This window comes from Austrofundulus limnaeus, unplaced genomic scaffold (genome assembly GCF_001266775.1).
Source record: "Austrofundulus limnaeus strain Quisiro unplaced genomic scaffold, Austrofundulus_limnaeus-1.0 Scaffold237, whole genome shotgun sequence".
NCBI lineage: Eukaryota > Metazoa > Chordata > Actinopteri > Cyprinodontiformes > Rivulidae > Austrofundulus > Austrofundulus limnaeus.
In genome coordinates, this window is record NW_013952639.1 from 61,357 (window position 1) to 75,176 (window position 13,820).

At 40.5% G+C, this 13,820-nt stretch overlaps 1 protein-coding gene across 5 annotated transcripts in view; it reads left to right on the top strand.

Moving 5' to 3' along the window:
- Positions 1 to 13,820, top strand: part of piezo2b (piezo-type mechanosensitive ion channel component 2b) — an 82,319-nt gene that overhangs the window by 53,040 nt on the left and 15,459 nt on the right. For 4 of the 5 annotated variants that reach the window (XM_014019968.1, XM_014019965.1, XM_014019964.1 and 1 more), the window contains 13 exons: positions 1,115 to 1,315; positions 1,394 to 1,598; positions 1,693 to 1,794; positions 1,879 to 2,044; positions 6,213 to 6,456; positions 6,604 to 6,721; positions 7,289 to 7,445; positions 8,986 to 9,075; positions 11,165 to 11,292; positions 11,432 to 11,500; positions 12,483 to 12,586; positions 12,714 to 12,812; positions 13,142 to 13,262. In XM_014019968.1, the coding sequence (XP_013875422.1) occupies positions 1,115 to 1,315; positions 1,394 to 1,598; positions 1,693 to 1,794; positions 1,879 to 2,044; positions 6,213 to 6,456; positions 6,604 to 6,721; positions 7,289 to 7,445; positions 8,986 to 9,075; positions 11,165 to 11,292; positions 11,432 to 11,500; positions 12,483 to 12,586; positions 12,714 to 12,812; positions 13,142 to 13,262 (1,804 nt within the window). The remainder of the gene's footprint in view (positions 1 to 1,114; positions 1,316 to 1,393; positions 1,599 to 1,692; positions 1,795 to 1,878; positions 2,045 to 6,212; positions 6,457 to 6,603; positions 6,722 to 7,288; positions 7,446 to 8,985; positions 9,076 to 11,164; positions 11,293 to 11,431; positions 11,501 to 12,482; positions 12,587 to 12,713; positions 12,813 to 13,141; positions 13,263 to 13,820) is intronic. The other variant, XM_014019967.1, reaches the window with a different exon arrangement.

A 13,820-nucleotide genomic window follows, 5' to 3' on the forward strand; every position in this document is an offset into this window, starting at 1 on the left:
ATGACGTTAGCTCCTGGGCTAATAAATATGACGTTAGCTCCTGGGCTAATAAATATGTCGTTAGCTCCAAGCTAATAAATATTGCGTTAGCTCCAGAGCTAATAAATATTGCATTAGCTCCAGAGCTAATAAATATTGCGTTAGCTCCTGGGCTAATAAATATGTCGTTAGCTCCAAGCTAATAAATATTGTGTTAGCTCGAGAGCTAATAAATATGTCGTTAGCTCCAAGCTAATAAATATAATGTTAGCTCCAAAGCTAATAAATATTGCGTTAGCTCATGTCGTTAGCTCCAAGCTAATAAATATTGTTAGCTCGAGAGCTAATAAATATGTCGTTAGCTCCAAGCTAATAAATATTGTGTTAGCTCGAGAGCTAATAAATATGTCGTTAGCTCCAAGCTAATAAATATAGTTTTAGCTCTAGAGCTAAAACATATGGTGTTAGCGCCAAAGCTAATAAATATGGCGTTATCTCCAAAGCTAATGAGTTAATAAATATGGCGTTAGCTCCAGAGCTAGTTTATATAGTTGTTAGCTCCAGAGCTAATACATATGGCGTTAGCTCCATAGCTAATATACTGTATATGGCGTTAGCTCCAGAGCTAATATTTCTATGGCGTTAGCTCCAGAGCTAATACATATATGGCATTAGCTCCAGGGCTAATAGATATGGAATTAGTTCTAGAGCTAATTTAGTAAACATGACGTTGATCACGTTTGGTCGCTCTAACCCATTTATTTTTCAGAACATAGAATCGAATGATACATTAGGGGCGGCTGTGGCAGAGTGGTTAGGGGAGTCATCCTGGGACCGGAAGGTCACCGGTTTGATCCCCTGTCCAGCTGTCTCAGTTGTCCTTGGGCAAGACACTTAACCCCTTAATGCCTCTGATGTGTCCCATCAGTGTGTGAATGTGATTGGCACTGATTAGTCTCCATAGATGATTGCACATGTTAGCTTTGTAAAGACATAATAGAGTGCTGTGTGAATGAGTAAATGAGGACACAGATTGTACTGTGAAGTGCTTTGAGTAACCTGGTTGGGTAGAAAGGCGCTATACAAGTACAGTCCATTTACCATTTACAGTCCATGTGCATATAACTGTGTACAGAACAACTTCCTGATGCTGGCTCTTTTGGCCTTCGAGGTGACCATTTACCGCCATCAGGAATACTTCAGGCTGAGGAACAAACTGTCACCGCCGGCGGCCCGAATCATCTTYCACGACGTCACTCGCCAGCACCTGGACATCGGCATCATCTACTTTATCAAATACTTCGTCAACTACTTCTTCTACAAGTTTGGGCTTGAGGTAAAGCATGTCATCTGCGGAGCAGATTTGTGTTTTAGGGGGATCAGGCCTAACGTTTGCCTCCGGTGTTTCTCCCAGACCTGCCTGCTGCTGGTGGTGAAYGTCATCGGGCAGAGGATGGACTTCTACGCCATGCTTCACGCACTCGCCTTGATCGTTGTCATGTACAGACGGCGGAGGAAAGCCATCGCAGAGATCTGGTCAAAGTACTGCTTCTTCCTGGCTTGCATGCTGACCTTGCAGTACTTCGTCTGCATTGGGATCCCGCCTGCTGCTTGTAAAGGTTAGTTTGTTTGAAGAAACAAAGCCCTGTCTTTGAAAGCGATCCGCAAATAAAGGCGACGTTTTAACGATGACTCGTGATGTTTTCATTTTAGACTACCCCTGGAGGTTTCCAGACTCCTTCACAGATTCCAACGTGATCAAGTGGCTCTACATCCCTGATTTCTTAACGAAGCCCAATCCATATTTCCTCATCTGTAAGTTCTTCAGTGCAGCAGGGAAGCAGTTCAGGTACAGAAAAAGAGTCAGCACCGTCTCTTAAACTTCTCCTCTCCTTCCAGACGACTTCATGCTGCTGCTCTGCGCCTCCCTCCAGAGGCAGATCTTCGACGATGAAAACAAGGCCGCGGTCCGCCTCATGGCCGGCGACAACGTGGAGATCTGCAGAGACCTGGACGCCGCCTCCTTCAGCGTCCACAACCCCGTGCCCGACTTCATCCACTGCAGGTGACTGGACGCCTCATTCGCTCAGCAGCAGAGCGCCGCCTKATTATGATCTAGAGTGATGCTCCTGGGAGACGGTCGATTGCTGCTAATCACATTTTAAAACAATTTAGAAATGTGAATGGTCTCTCTCTCTCTTTTTTTAATTAGACTGACCTAAAAATGTCATGAAGTCATTTTGGTGTCTTCACTCGGCTGGGCCACCGTCTCTGCAGGGGAAACGCGCTGAAATGGAGAGGAAGTGAAGCAGACGGCGTAATTGGCGCCTAATGATATCAGAGTCCGACAATAAAGTCGAACCGTAATGCGCTCCAAACAACTGGAGCTATTAAAGCTGTTGGGTTGAAGATTTGTAGTGTCAGCATATATTTAAAGATGCATGAAACAATTTTATTAGTCAGAAATTAACTTTTAAAGTACTGCGGCRTGAAGAAGGGACTCTTTCCTCAGAAAACTGTTTGAAAACATCTCGCTCTACCCTTCAGTCCTGAGTGACTAAAACCTGATTGTTTTGTTGTTTAATTTCCCAAACATTCAGAAAGTGAGACAATCAGCTACCTAATACTGTCCCACTTATCCACGGCTGCTGAAACTAAAACATCACTGCCCACCTCCTCTATCCAAGCCGGCGAAATTTATTCTTAATGCATCTTCCCCTGGTTTCGTAAAATAAAGCGGTCACTCCCGATGCCACTACGACGTTTACAAAATTTACAGAGAGAAAAAAAAAAACAACAACTCGCAGACAGAAATGTCTGTTAAATCTTAGCAAAGCGGGAGATCAACACGATGCCCTCAGGGCAAACTGAGGCGTCTCCCAACTAAAATCCAAACATGGCGTCTTTATGATGCTCCTCTAGCTAAAGGCCCTGTCACACTAAACATCTTATGCCAACTTATGAAACATTTTTTATGTCTTAATTGATAATAAAAGTTATATATTTGATCAATTTGTTAGAATTACATTATGTACACGGTGAAAAGAAGCTAAGATGCATTTTAAGTAGGATTTTGCTGCATTTCTGCCAATTTAGCATAATTAATCTAAAAATAATACATTAAAAGGGCAAAAACTGTTGATCTGAGGACAATAATGACCACTTTCTGCAGGACCTGACAATCCTCGTGGTGATAMATCGTCACAATCAAAACCCTGCACTCATCAGGTGCGTTAGATTAAATTAAAGGCCCAACATTCCTTCCAGTCATATCACACGATACAGGGCGGCTGTGCTGGAGTGGCTAGGGGAGTCGTCCTGGAACCGGAAGGTCGCTGGTTCGATCCCCCTTCCAGCTGTCTCAGTTGTTGTGTTCTTGGGCAAGATACTTAACCCCAGTGCCTCTGATGTGTGTCCCATCAGTGTATGAATGTGATTGGCACTGATTAGTCTCCATAGATGATTGTTCATGCTGTAGAGATCTAACAGAGTGCTGTGTGAATGGGTAAATGAGGACACAGATTGTAGTGTGAAGCAATTTGAGTGTCCTGGATGGATAGAAAAGCGCTATATAAGTACAGCCCATTTACCATTACACGCCACCTTTCACACTAACATCCTCCTATAATGAGGGGATGAATGGAATTACTACGACACAAAGTTTTAACTCCGTATCAAGTTAAATTAGACTGAGTAAGTCGTTTGTGTGTTTGCTAACGTCGACTAGTTTTGCTCCCAGTGTGTGATGGTAAGAGAAGCTGACCGGTGGCTCCGCCTCCTGTCAGTATCGTCTTATTAAACATCCTCAGTATAGATCATTTAAAATTCTGGCTGCTGTCCTTTTTTTCAGATCCAGAGCTTATCTGACTTTGCAGATAAAAAACAGTGAACAGAGGAGTTTTTATTATTTTTTTAAAGGCAGAGAGCGACTGAGAGCGCCGGCGAGAGCATCCTGACCTGTCCACAATCATTGATTATGTGCTCTTCACATTCCACTGTTTTGATGCGCAAAGTGGACAAGTCTTTTATTAACGCACTCTGTGTCCATCAACAAGCTCTTGTAGGCAGAGGAAAAGCTGCTCAGCCCGTCTGTCCGTGCCCACGGCAGCTCTGCACTTATTCCATCGCTTCCCTCCAGGATCGAATTACGGATACGGGGCGGGGGGGAGAAATCCATAATCCGCAGAAAACACTCTGTCCGTCACTCTGAGACTCAGACGCTTTTGCCCTGTGCTCTAACTCGATAAATAGCTTTTAAGTATGGAAAAGGTATTTTCTCCCTCCCCCCCTCTTCTTGATGAAGAAGGACGATCGCTCAGCTGTTCCGGCCCACATCAGCGCCTCGATCCGATCCAAACCCACTTCATCAGAGCTGCCGTTGGTCCAGTTCTCGTGTTTTTTTTTTAAATCTGATAATGAAGCAAACGAACTTTAGCTGTCATCTCCAGGTTTAGGTGACAGCTGGTGGGTAAAACCAGCTTTGAAGCCCACAAGAGATGTTTCTGAATTCTAAATCGACAAGTWAGGTTGGAGACTGAAGCTCTCATCATTAGACATTGTATAGAATTTTGGAAAAAAATAAATCTGGTGGGAGTAGCTGGTTTTGATGACGTGATGGAGAGCAGGAAGTAAAACGTTTAAGGAGGATACCATTATAGAGAGTTCTTATTATACGATGTGGATCCAGTTTCAAGACAAAGATAACAGCAATTAATTAAATATGTCAGATGTTACACGTATCTTAGAACCTAAAGAGTTGCCGACAATCGAGGYTGTCGATATCACAAACTATCTGCTCCTTCAAACGTCTTACTGCACCAGACCACAGATGAAAGCCTATACAAGTTTGGATGTGTAGAACTTAATTGCTACCTCGTTATCAAACGTCTCCACAATGCTTATTGTTTGGTCTTCACCAGGGTGAGTTTTTGTTTTTATATGTTAAGATGCTAACAGTAGCGGCTAACATCAACAAATGCAGCACCTAACAAGACGTAATGCTAGGGTCGCCTATAAGCCCATAATCATCACTACTACGTAAATGAGCATTTTATGACAACCTAATGCTTTATAAATGGCCACAAAAACAATTTAGCAGCTAACATACCTCCAACAAAGAATTAGCATTAGTACAGTGGTTCCCAAAGTTGGGGTTGGGACCCACAATGGAGTCCCAAAACATAAAGGTGGGGTCCTGAAAAGATTTCCTGAATTAATTATATTAGAAAATAACAACTAACAACATTTTTTGCCTTTGTAGTTACAAAAGAGCAAGGTTAGTGTGCTTAAAACAGACAAAAATAGCATAATGAATATAGTTACTGTGCTCTTATTTCTTTTGATGTGAAAACAATGTTCATGATCCAACAAGAGTTGGGGACTCTGGTCTCTGCTGCTGGTATTTTGAGGGTCAAAGACTGAAAAGTTTGGGAACCATTGCATTAGTAGACTCTGCTTCTTTGACAATCCTTGGTACTTGATGATACCTTTTTTTCAATTGGAACAATTGGATCAAACGTAAACTACAGAAAACATGGACATTTATTTTACTGCAGATCCTCCTTTACTTCACTTCCTTCACTTCCTCCGTCACGTGAAAGCACTGGCTAATTGGCATCTTTGGTATTCAGTTCAACAGACTAAAATCAGAACTTTATTTGAAAATACCTGCATCAAACCTGACAGTTTTGTAGTTGTACTTGTTATCAGCWTTCTGGATTTGTGGTACTACACCTATCACTTAGTTTCCATAAGATAAAAATAGACACCCCATCCTTGTCTTGGYGATCTCTCATAAATGATTATGATCGTCCTCCTTATGGATCCTCAGGTCAATTGTAGACCCAATTGTTCTTGTACAGTGATCTAGTTGACTTGGATTGGGCTTGTTGGATGGATCAACTTGTCTTCAACGCATATTCAAGGTCAACATCGCAGTGTAGGACCCTCATGGACAGTTTTTTGTCAGACAGCTGTGTTTTTAGCAGGGTTAACGTCAACGTGGCACCTTTTACTGCTATCAGTATACAGTACCTCTTCTTTTTGCCTCCTGTGGAGCATTTTCTTTTACCAAGTTGAGAGAAAACTGTTTTGGGAGGTGGGAGTCATTGATGTGACTTTGAGCCCCAAACCGAGTTCAGATCTGAACTCTTCGTGCTAAAAACACCCCCCGTCATAAAAATGACAAATTCTTCTAAAAACGTTGCCGTTCACACCGTTTTCTCGGTCCTCAGGTCCTATCTGGACATGTTGAAGGTGATCATGTTCAGCTACCTGTTCTGGTTCGTCCTCACCATCATCTTCATCACCGGGACCACACGGATCAGCGTCTTCTGCATGGGTTACCTCGTGGCCTGCTTCTACTTCCTGCTCTTCGGGGGCGACCTGCTGCTGAAGCCAATCAAGAAGATCCTCCATTACTGGGACTTCCTGATCGCCTACAACATCTTCGTCATCACGATGAAGAACATTTTATCTGTGAGTTTTTCTAAATTTAATCAAGTTGTTTTATTACTTGAATTTATAACATTTTGGTCATTTTGGTTRTTGGACTTTTATAGCAGAGTTTTTCTTTTCTTTTCTGCCTTCTGAAAGTTGTGTTTCAYAAAGAAGTCTTGTTTGTAGATCCTTGCTTGTGGCTACATCACCTCCCTGATAAAGAACCACTGCTGGTTGATCCAACTGTTCAGTCTGGCGTGCACCATCAAAGGTTACGAGATAAACACCAGTCAGGAAGTTCAAGGTGAGTCGGGTGGACGAGGTGAAAACCCAGTGAAGTCAGAAATTCAGTCAGTTGAAGTTGTCATTTCTCTAATTTTTATTTTATACATTTATTTTATTTAACTCTTAAACCATTTAACGGCGTTGTTTCGGAGGTAGATGGTAAAAGGATTTTGAATGTCGGCGGTACAGGAACTAGCAAGGAGAGAGGTTAACAGCGACTGTAAAACCGATCAGGTACACATTATTTGGACGATTTTCCACGTCATTTAAAGGTCCAGAATAAGAGTGATAAGAAAGTAAACTTTTTAATTAACTAACTTTTTATTTCTCAGGTGAATGTGCTTAAAGAAAAACAAATGTGTCTGTTTTAAGAGCAGTTCTTCATTTATTCTCATCTCTTGTGTTTATTTGTGTAAATTGTACTTGTCTGTGTTTTACTGTTTGTTTAAGTGTAACTTCTTACATTAGTAGTTTTAGAGGTTTTAATTTTGCTGAAAAGCCCGACTAGGGCCAAGCAGACCTATAAACGTTACTGTTCTTTTTAATCAGACTCTGTTTTCGTTTTTAAACTCACACGTTGTCCCAGAAACCGGAGGCCTCTGTGAGCTGCCCAAAGATGAGGCGGGCATCATCTGGGACAGCATCTGCTTCGCCTTCCTGCTGCTGCAGAGACGGGTCTTCATGAGCTACTACTTCCTCCATGTGGTGGCGGACATCAGGGCGTCGCAGATCCTCGCCTCCAGGTGCTCGAATGGCCTCGGCTGCCACACTTTAGACTTTAGGACGGCAATGTATTTATACGTATTGTGGTACGGCGCTGCCCACCTGTCAGTCTGTCTGTGGACAATTTCTTGTCCTAAATTGGTAACATTTAAACAGAGAAAGGTCAAACTGCTGTAAATCTGCAAGGTTTTCTGAAAAAAAGCACCACTTTTTATTGTTGGGAGCGTTATTTTATTTTATTTTTTGTTAAATTTAGTTGATTTGATTATTTGGGATTAAAATACTCAGCATTCAGATTTTTAAGCTTTATTCTGCCTAAAAGAACACTTGGGAAATAAATACTAGTTTGTTTGTGTTTCAAGTACATTCAGTTACTAGATGATACTAATATCAGTATTGATACCGGTATCAATTTTGAGCCCGAGACCAGCATTTTTACAAATATTTGTACAAAATGCCCTGATACCCGATATGATACCAGTATTTGTATCAGTTCTGGGCCCGATACTAGCATTTTTACAAATACTAATTGTATATGTATTAAATATGACCTAATACTCGGGATGGTACAAACATCAGTATTGATACTGGTATAGGTATTGGTGTCGGGCCCAATACCAGCATTTTTACAAATATTTGTACAAAACGCCCTGATACCCAATATAATACCAATATTGGTATCAGYTTTGGGCCCGATACCAGCATTTTTACAAATACTATTTTAAAATCCCTCCATACTGATATCAATATCAATACTGGTGTCTGTATCAGACCCAATGCCAGAGTTTTTACAAGTACTTGTACAAAATGCCCCAAATCTCAAGAAAATATCAATATCAATATTAGTATTTGACTCGATACCAGCATTTTTACAAATATTTGTACAAAATGCCCTGATACCCAATATAATACCAATATTGTTATCAGTTTTGGGCCCAATACAGCATTTTTACGAGTACTATTTTAAAATGCCTGGATACTCTGCATGATACTGATATCAGCATCGATACTGGTATCTATATCAGGCCCAATACCAGAGCTTTTATAAGTACTTGTACAAAATGCCCCGAATCTCAAGAAAATATCAATATCAGTATTAGTATTTGACTCGATACCAGCATTTTTACAAGTACTCGTACAAARCATCCCGATACTCAGGACCAGTACCAATGCTAGTATTGATATGGTATCGATAGTGGTACAGATGGTCCATTCAGTGCRTTTACAGTTTACAGTTCAGCTGACAGGTTTGTCAGTCCCATGTTTAAGACACAGGTTGAAGGAAAATCTTATTTATTTTATTTTAACAGTATATATCATGCTGTTTTGTTTGATTTGATCCATTCAGAGGGGCTGTAGGCTGTAAGGAAGGAGAGCCACATGATTCTAAGTAAAAGAAAACTGTTTTTAAAGTCACTGTGTAATGTTTTAGTTCTAACTCAGTAAGAACTCTGTATCGTCGAGTACCCTATCTGGAGTAATTGTACTCAAATTGAGAAAAACTCGTCATCGGGACACTCCTAAATGAAACCAACTCTTACTTATTTTGTGTGTTTTCAGAGGAGCGGAGCTTTTCCAGGCCACCATCGTGAAGGCGGTGAAAGCTCGGCTGGAGGAGGAGAGTAAATCTGTGGAGCAGCTAAAGCGACAGTGAGAGTCTGAACCTTTGTGTCGTGTCTCTGGTTACCGTCTGTTTACACCGCCTGATTTGACTCAGCATTAAATTTAGATTTGATTTGTTTAGGTTTTAGATTTGTTTCTGCAGGCCGCACGCTCTGGACTGAAGCGAAAACATCTATTTAAAGGTTTGAACTCCATCCTGGAAATATAAATCTCCATCTTTGTGATGAACTTAAACCGTTGGTTGGCCAAGTGTTTGAGCGTTTTTATTCCAGGATGTGTAAACAGGACTGCACTTCTCAAACAYCGAACTTAGCAATAAGGAAGAGCGTCACATACGAACAGACAAACAGACGATTCTTCATGTCTAAAGTTTTTTAAAATGTCCCATCAGGCCCGATATAACGCTCGTTAAATCGTCTCTTAAATTCCTTTGTAGCTAAAATTTCCTCTGCGTCTGTTTGAGGTGCAGCTTTTTATTCTGATCTGAGTTCAAATACTCATTTTTAACCAAAAAAAAAAAAAAAACTTAAGACCTAGACAACTTATGAACATTTTAAAGACGTCTACGTTGAAGATAGAATTGAAAAAAATCAACAGGAAGCTCCTTTTTGGTGTGTACATAATGTAATTCTAACAAATTGATCAAATACATAACTTTTTTTAGCAATTTGGACAAAAATGTTTCATAAGTTGTCTAGTGTGACACTGTCTTAAGATTCACAACTTTTTAGTTGATTCAGAATCTTCACAGGAAATTGTTTTTTTATAGTGACTTTTTTGTTGTTTCCAAGCAGCCAAATTTTCTATTATTCTTTTAAAGAGGTTTTAATTGCTCTTTAAGCTTCCTGAAGAACTTTAAAATATTAGCTTTTTTTAATTTGGATGCTTTTTCACTCGTTTGTAGTCCAGTTTTTGTACCTGACCACGACTTCCTAAGAGGAGCCGGTAAAGGTGAAGAACAAAAATAATGTTAGATGTAAAATAAAAGCTGATTAATTTCTGAAACTAAGAATCAAACTGAAACGGGACCTGAGAGACGCTTTGTCTTTCTCCTGATTTTCAGTTTTTAGACGTAAAATTAATAAATTTCTGTCAAACTCTGTTGCCTTTTAATATTTCTTGTAGATTAAATAAAYAAAGAACCAATGTGCCTGTAACAAAACCCTTAAGGAAAGATTTAAAACTGAACTTTTGTTTTTGCAAAATGGCTTACCAAAGAAATAATCAGGTGAAAGATCAGGTTGTGGACAGAATGAATGGAAAAAGCAGCCAAAGTTCAGAAAATCTGACGAAGTTTTGATCAAAGTCTTTTGGAAAGGTTGCAATAAAGTCTGGCTGCTTGGAAGCTACAATATAAAGAAATAAAATGTGGTTTAAAACTTTCGCACAGCACAATATTTAACTAGATGCAGCTAATCTAGTTTCTCAGGCAGAGACAAATGCTTATTTATGAAAACATTAAACACAAATACAGTTTAAACTAAGTAAAAATTAATAAACCACAAAGTAACCTCATAGTTTTTTCTTATTAATGACTTTAAATAAAATCGCACAAAGCTGCAGCGTAGTTCTGCTTTAGAAAAATAAAAAAAAACTGATAAAATGTCTGAACTGATGCCAAGTGTTGGTGTGAAATTCATCTCAAGATCCACTGAAGTGACGTTTAAAGTTAGTCAACTCAATAAAACACTCAGATTTTTCGGTTTCCTCTTACTTTTCTGGTTTTAATGCATAAAAACACAAAACACAGCGATATTATAACTTAATTTGTGTCCTGTTTATGAGATTTGCTGACACTAAACTCCATCTGCTTCAGTGTTTTTGACAAACCTGATCAGGTTTAACTYGCTCCATAATTAAGTAAACATGATTGTTGTGGTTTTAAAAGCCTCTTTATTGTTTCCTGGAAGACGGCTCTTAGTATATCATCCCACATAAAAGCAGTGTGTTTCCACCACWTATAGTTTCCTCAGGAGTTACTTATATCATCCACTCACCCTCGCTAATGAGCGCCCGGCCCCGGGTGTTATGCAACATCCTGTCGTTTCCACGCCGAAGCCCCCGGGCGTGTTTTTTTTTTTTTTCACCGCCTCAGTCGTGTCTCTGATCTGATCAGGATGGACCGCATTAAGGTGAGGCAGCAGAAGTTCAAGAGGGGCAAGGAGAAGATGCTGAGCCTGACACAGGAGTCTGTGGACGGACAGCCGGCCGCCCGGCCCGCCGAGGAGGAGGAGGACGACGACGGTACGAAACCCATCCCCTCCAGAACGTTTTGTTCGTGTCCCTCCAAGGAGTGGGACGTGTCTCTAAAATCAGTTTGAGAGGAGCTTTTTATTTACTTTTTTTTATAAAATGTTGCATTGATGTATTTGTGGAATTTTAGGGGCACAGCGAACGAAAGCCAAGACCAAAAAAAAGCAGTGGTGGAGGCCGTGGGTTGACCATGCGTCCAGTAGGTTGACCCCACAAATCTTATTATACACTTCTCTTCCTCCACTGTCCTTGGCCTCTTTTGTCCTTGACCAGAACCCTGAGGATTCCCGTACTGCCTCTGGGCCCTGAAGGCACCCCTCACCGAGTCCCCCTGCAGCCTCTTAATCCTCTTCTGTCTCTATTTAAGGACTTACGTTACCTGAACGCCTCGTGTTTCTGCTTAGCGTTATTAAATCAAAAGGCAGAGCAGGTTTGCCTTAAATAGACACAACGAAACGATGAAGAAAAGGACTGACGGCTGCAGGTTTGAGCTCGACGTTGTTTAACGTTTCCTGCCTGAGAAGYCCGCAGTAGAGAATCACTCTGAACAGTTTCCAAGCAAAGACATGAAACCGATCCGCCTTTATTCTCTGTGGACTAAAGGACGAGGTTTGCTCATTCTTTGTCTGTAGACATGATCACCAAACAGGTTTTAAAGCTGAACAGGAGAAAATAAAACTGTTAAATACGGTTAAATATCAAATTGAATGGAATAAAGAGCATTTTTCTCTGTTTTCATCTGTTTGGTTTGAGCTCATGTCTCATGTCACGGTCCGCCCCCAACATGACATTTTACAAATTATTTTATCACTTTGTCATTTGATGTTTCATCTCCATTTCCCAGCATCCTCCCTCATTTCCTGCCCACTGCGGTTCTGTTCAAGGACATAAAGTCAGCCTTGTCTATCCCATTGCTTCTGACACTCAGCTGTTGTAGAAACCAAGATGACATTTCATACTGAAAACWGACATTTTTCCATTTAGTGCTCTGTTTTATGTCTTAATTACAGCTAACTGTAGATTTTTTAGATTATTTATTTAGAATTTAATGGTAAGTAGTTTGTTTTTCATACGTTCTTCTTTTTATCAAGTAATTCCTTCTTTAACTCTTTATTTTATTGCTTTTATAACAGACTTATTTCAGTTTGGGTCCATGTAACGTTTGATTTTCTTCCCCATAGTGGTTAGAAGTGGGGACTATTATTTGTTTGAAACGGATAGCGAGGAAGAAGAAGAGGAGGAGGAGAAAAAAGACGAGGAGCTGCCGAAGAAGTCTGCGTTTCAGGTGATGGTTGTTCTTGTATTTCAGGATGTTTTGGGTCGTTTCCTGGCTCCTAAACCAGTTAACCTCTCGTCACAGACTAAAACCTCCCACTAACCCTTCTCCCTCTTTCTTTTCCCCCCGTCTTCAGCGAGCAATCGGAAAGTTTGTCTCGGCTGTTCTGGCTTTGCCCAAGTCTGTCATTAGGCTTCCTAAAACCGTGCTGCAGTATGTAGTCAAAGCAGGAAAGGTACTCACTGGACTCACCCCAACACTGCTTGCTTCCTGTGTGATTGTCGGACAGCTCTAATAACCACTAATACGTATTAGCTCATATTTCATGTTTATCCAAACAAAAACCAATTTTGGCCAAAATAAATATCAAATGTGAGCTGAAAATCTGTTGCGTTTGCACGAACGTGAGTTTTATTTTCATGAAGTGTCATTTTCTGTTGTCTGCAGATTTTTCAGTCTTATTCTCCTTTTCTGGTCGACTAGAGCATCATTCAAAAGTTCCGTTTTAAAAATGCTGTAATAAGACATTATTGTTTTACTGAAACTAAGCTCTCTGCACTCCAGTTTCTCTACCAGGCCTGGATCACAGATCCCAAAGCTGCTCTGAAGGCACGAGCCAGAGACAAACGCAAATTCTGGAAGAAATACACCAGRAGAGTGAGAAACAGGAAAAGCAAGAAAGATGGTGAGTTTTAGTCATTGATGGGATCCATTAGTCCAGAAATAAAGCCTTTTATTAAAAAAATGAAGAATGAGTTTAAAAAATGTCTTCTGAAACTTTTTGTCCCATCATTGAGTGAAGAGAGGAATTAGAAAAACTCTGTCTTGTGAGTGGGATAACTTAAAATATGAGTGAGGACTTATTTTAGTGTGTGGATGTATTGTAGCCTAAGAAAGGTTCAGATTGAAAACTGGGGTGGCACGTCAAAATTAAAGATGGCCACCTGCCTACTTATCTACCCTACCTATATCTACCTAGCTACCTACCCTACATATATCTACCTAACTATCTACCCTACATATATCCACCTAGCTATCTACCCTACATATATCCACCTAGCTATCTACCCTACATATATCCACCTAGCTATCTACCCTACATATATCCACCTAGCTATCTACCCTACATATATCTACCTAGCTACCTACCCTACCTATATCCACCTAGCTACCTACCCTACCTATATCCACCTAGCTACCTACCCTACCTATATCCACCTAGCTACCTACCCTACCTATATCC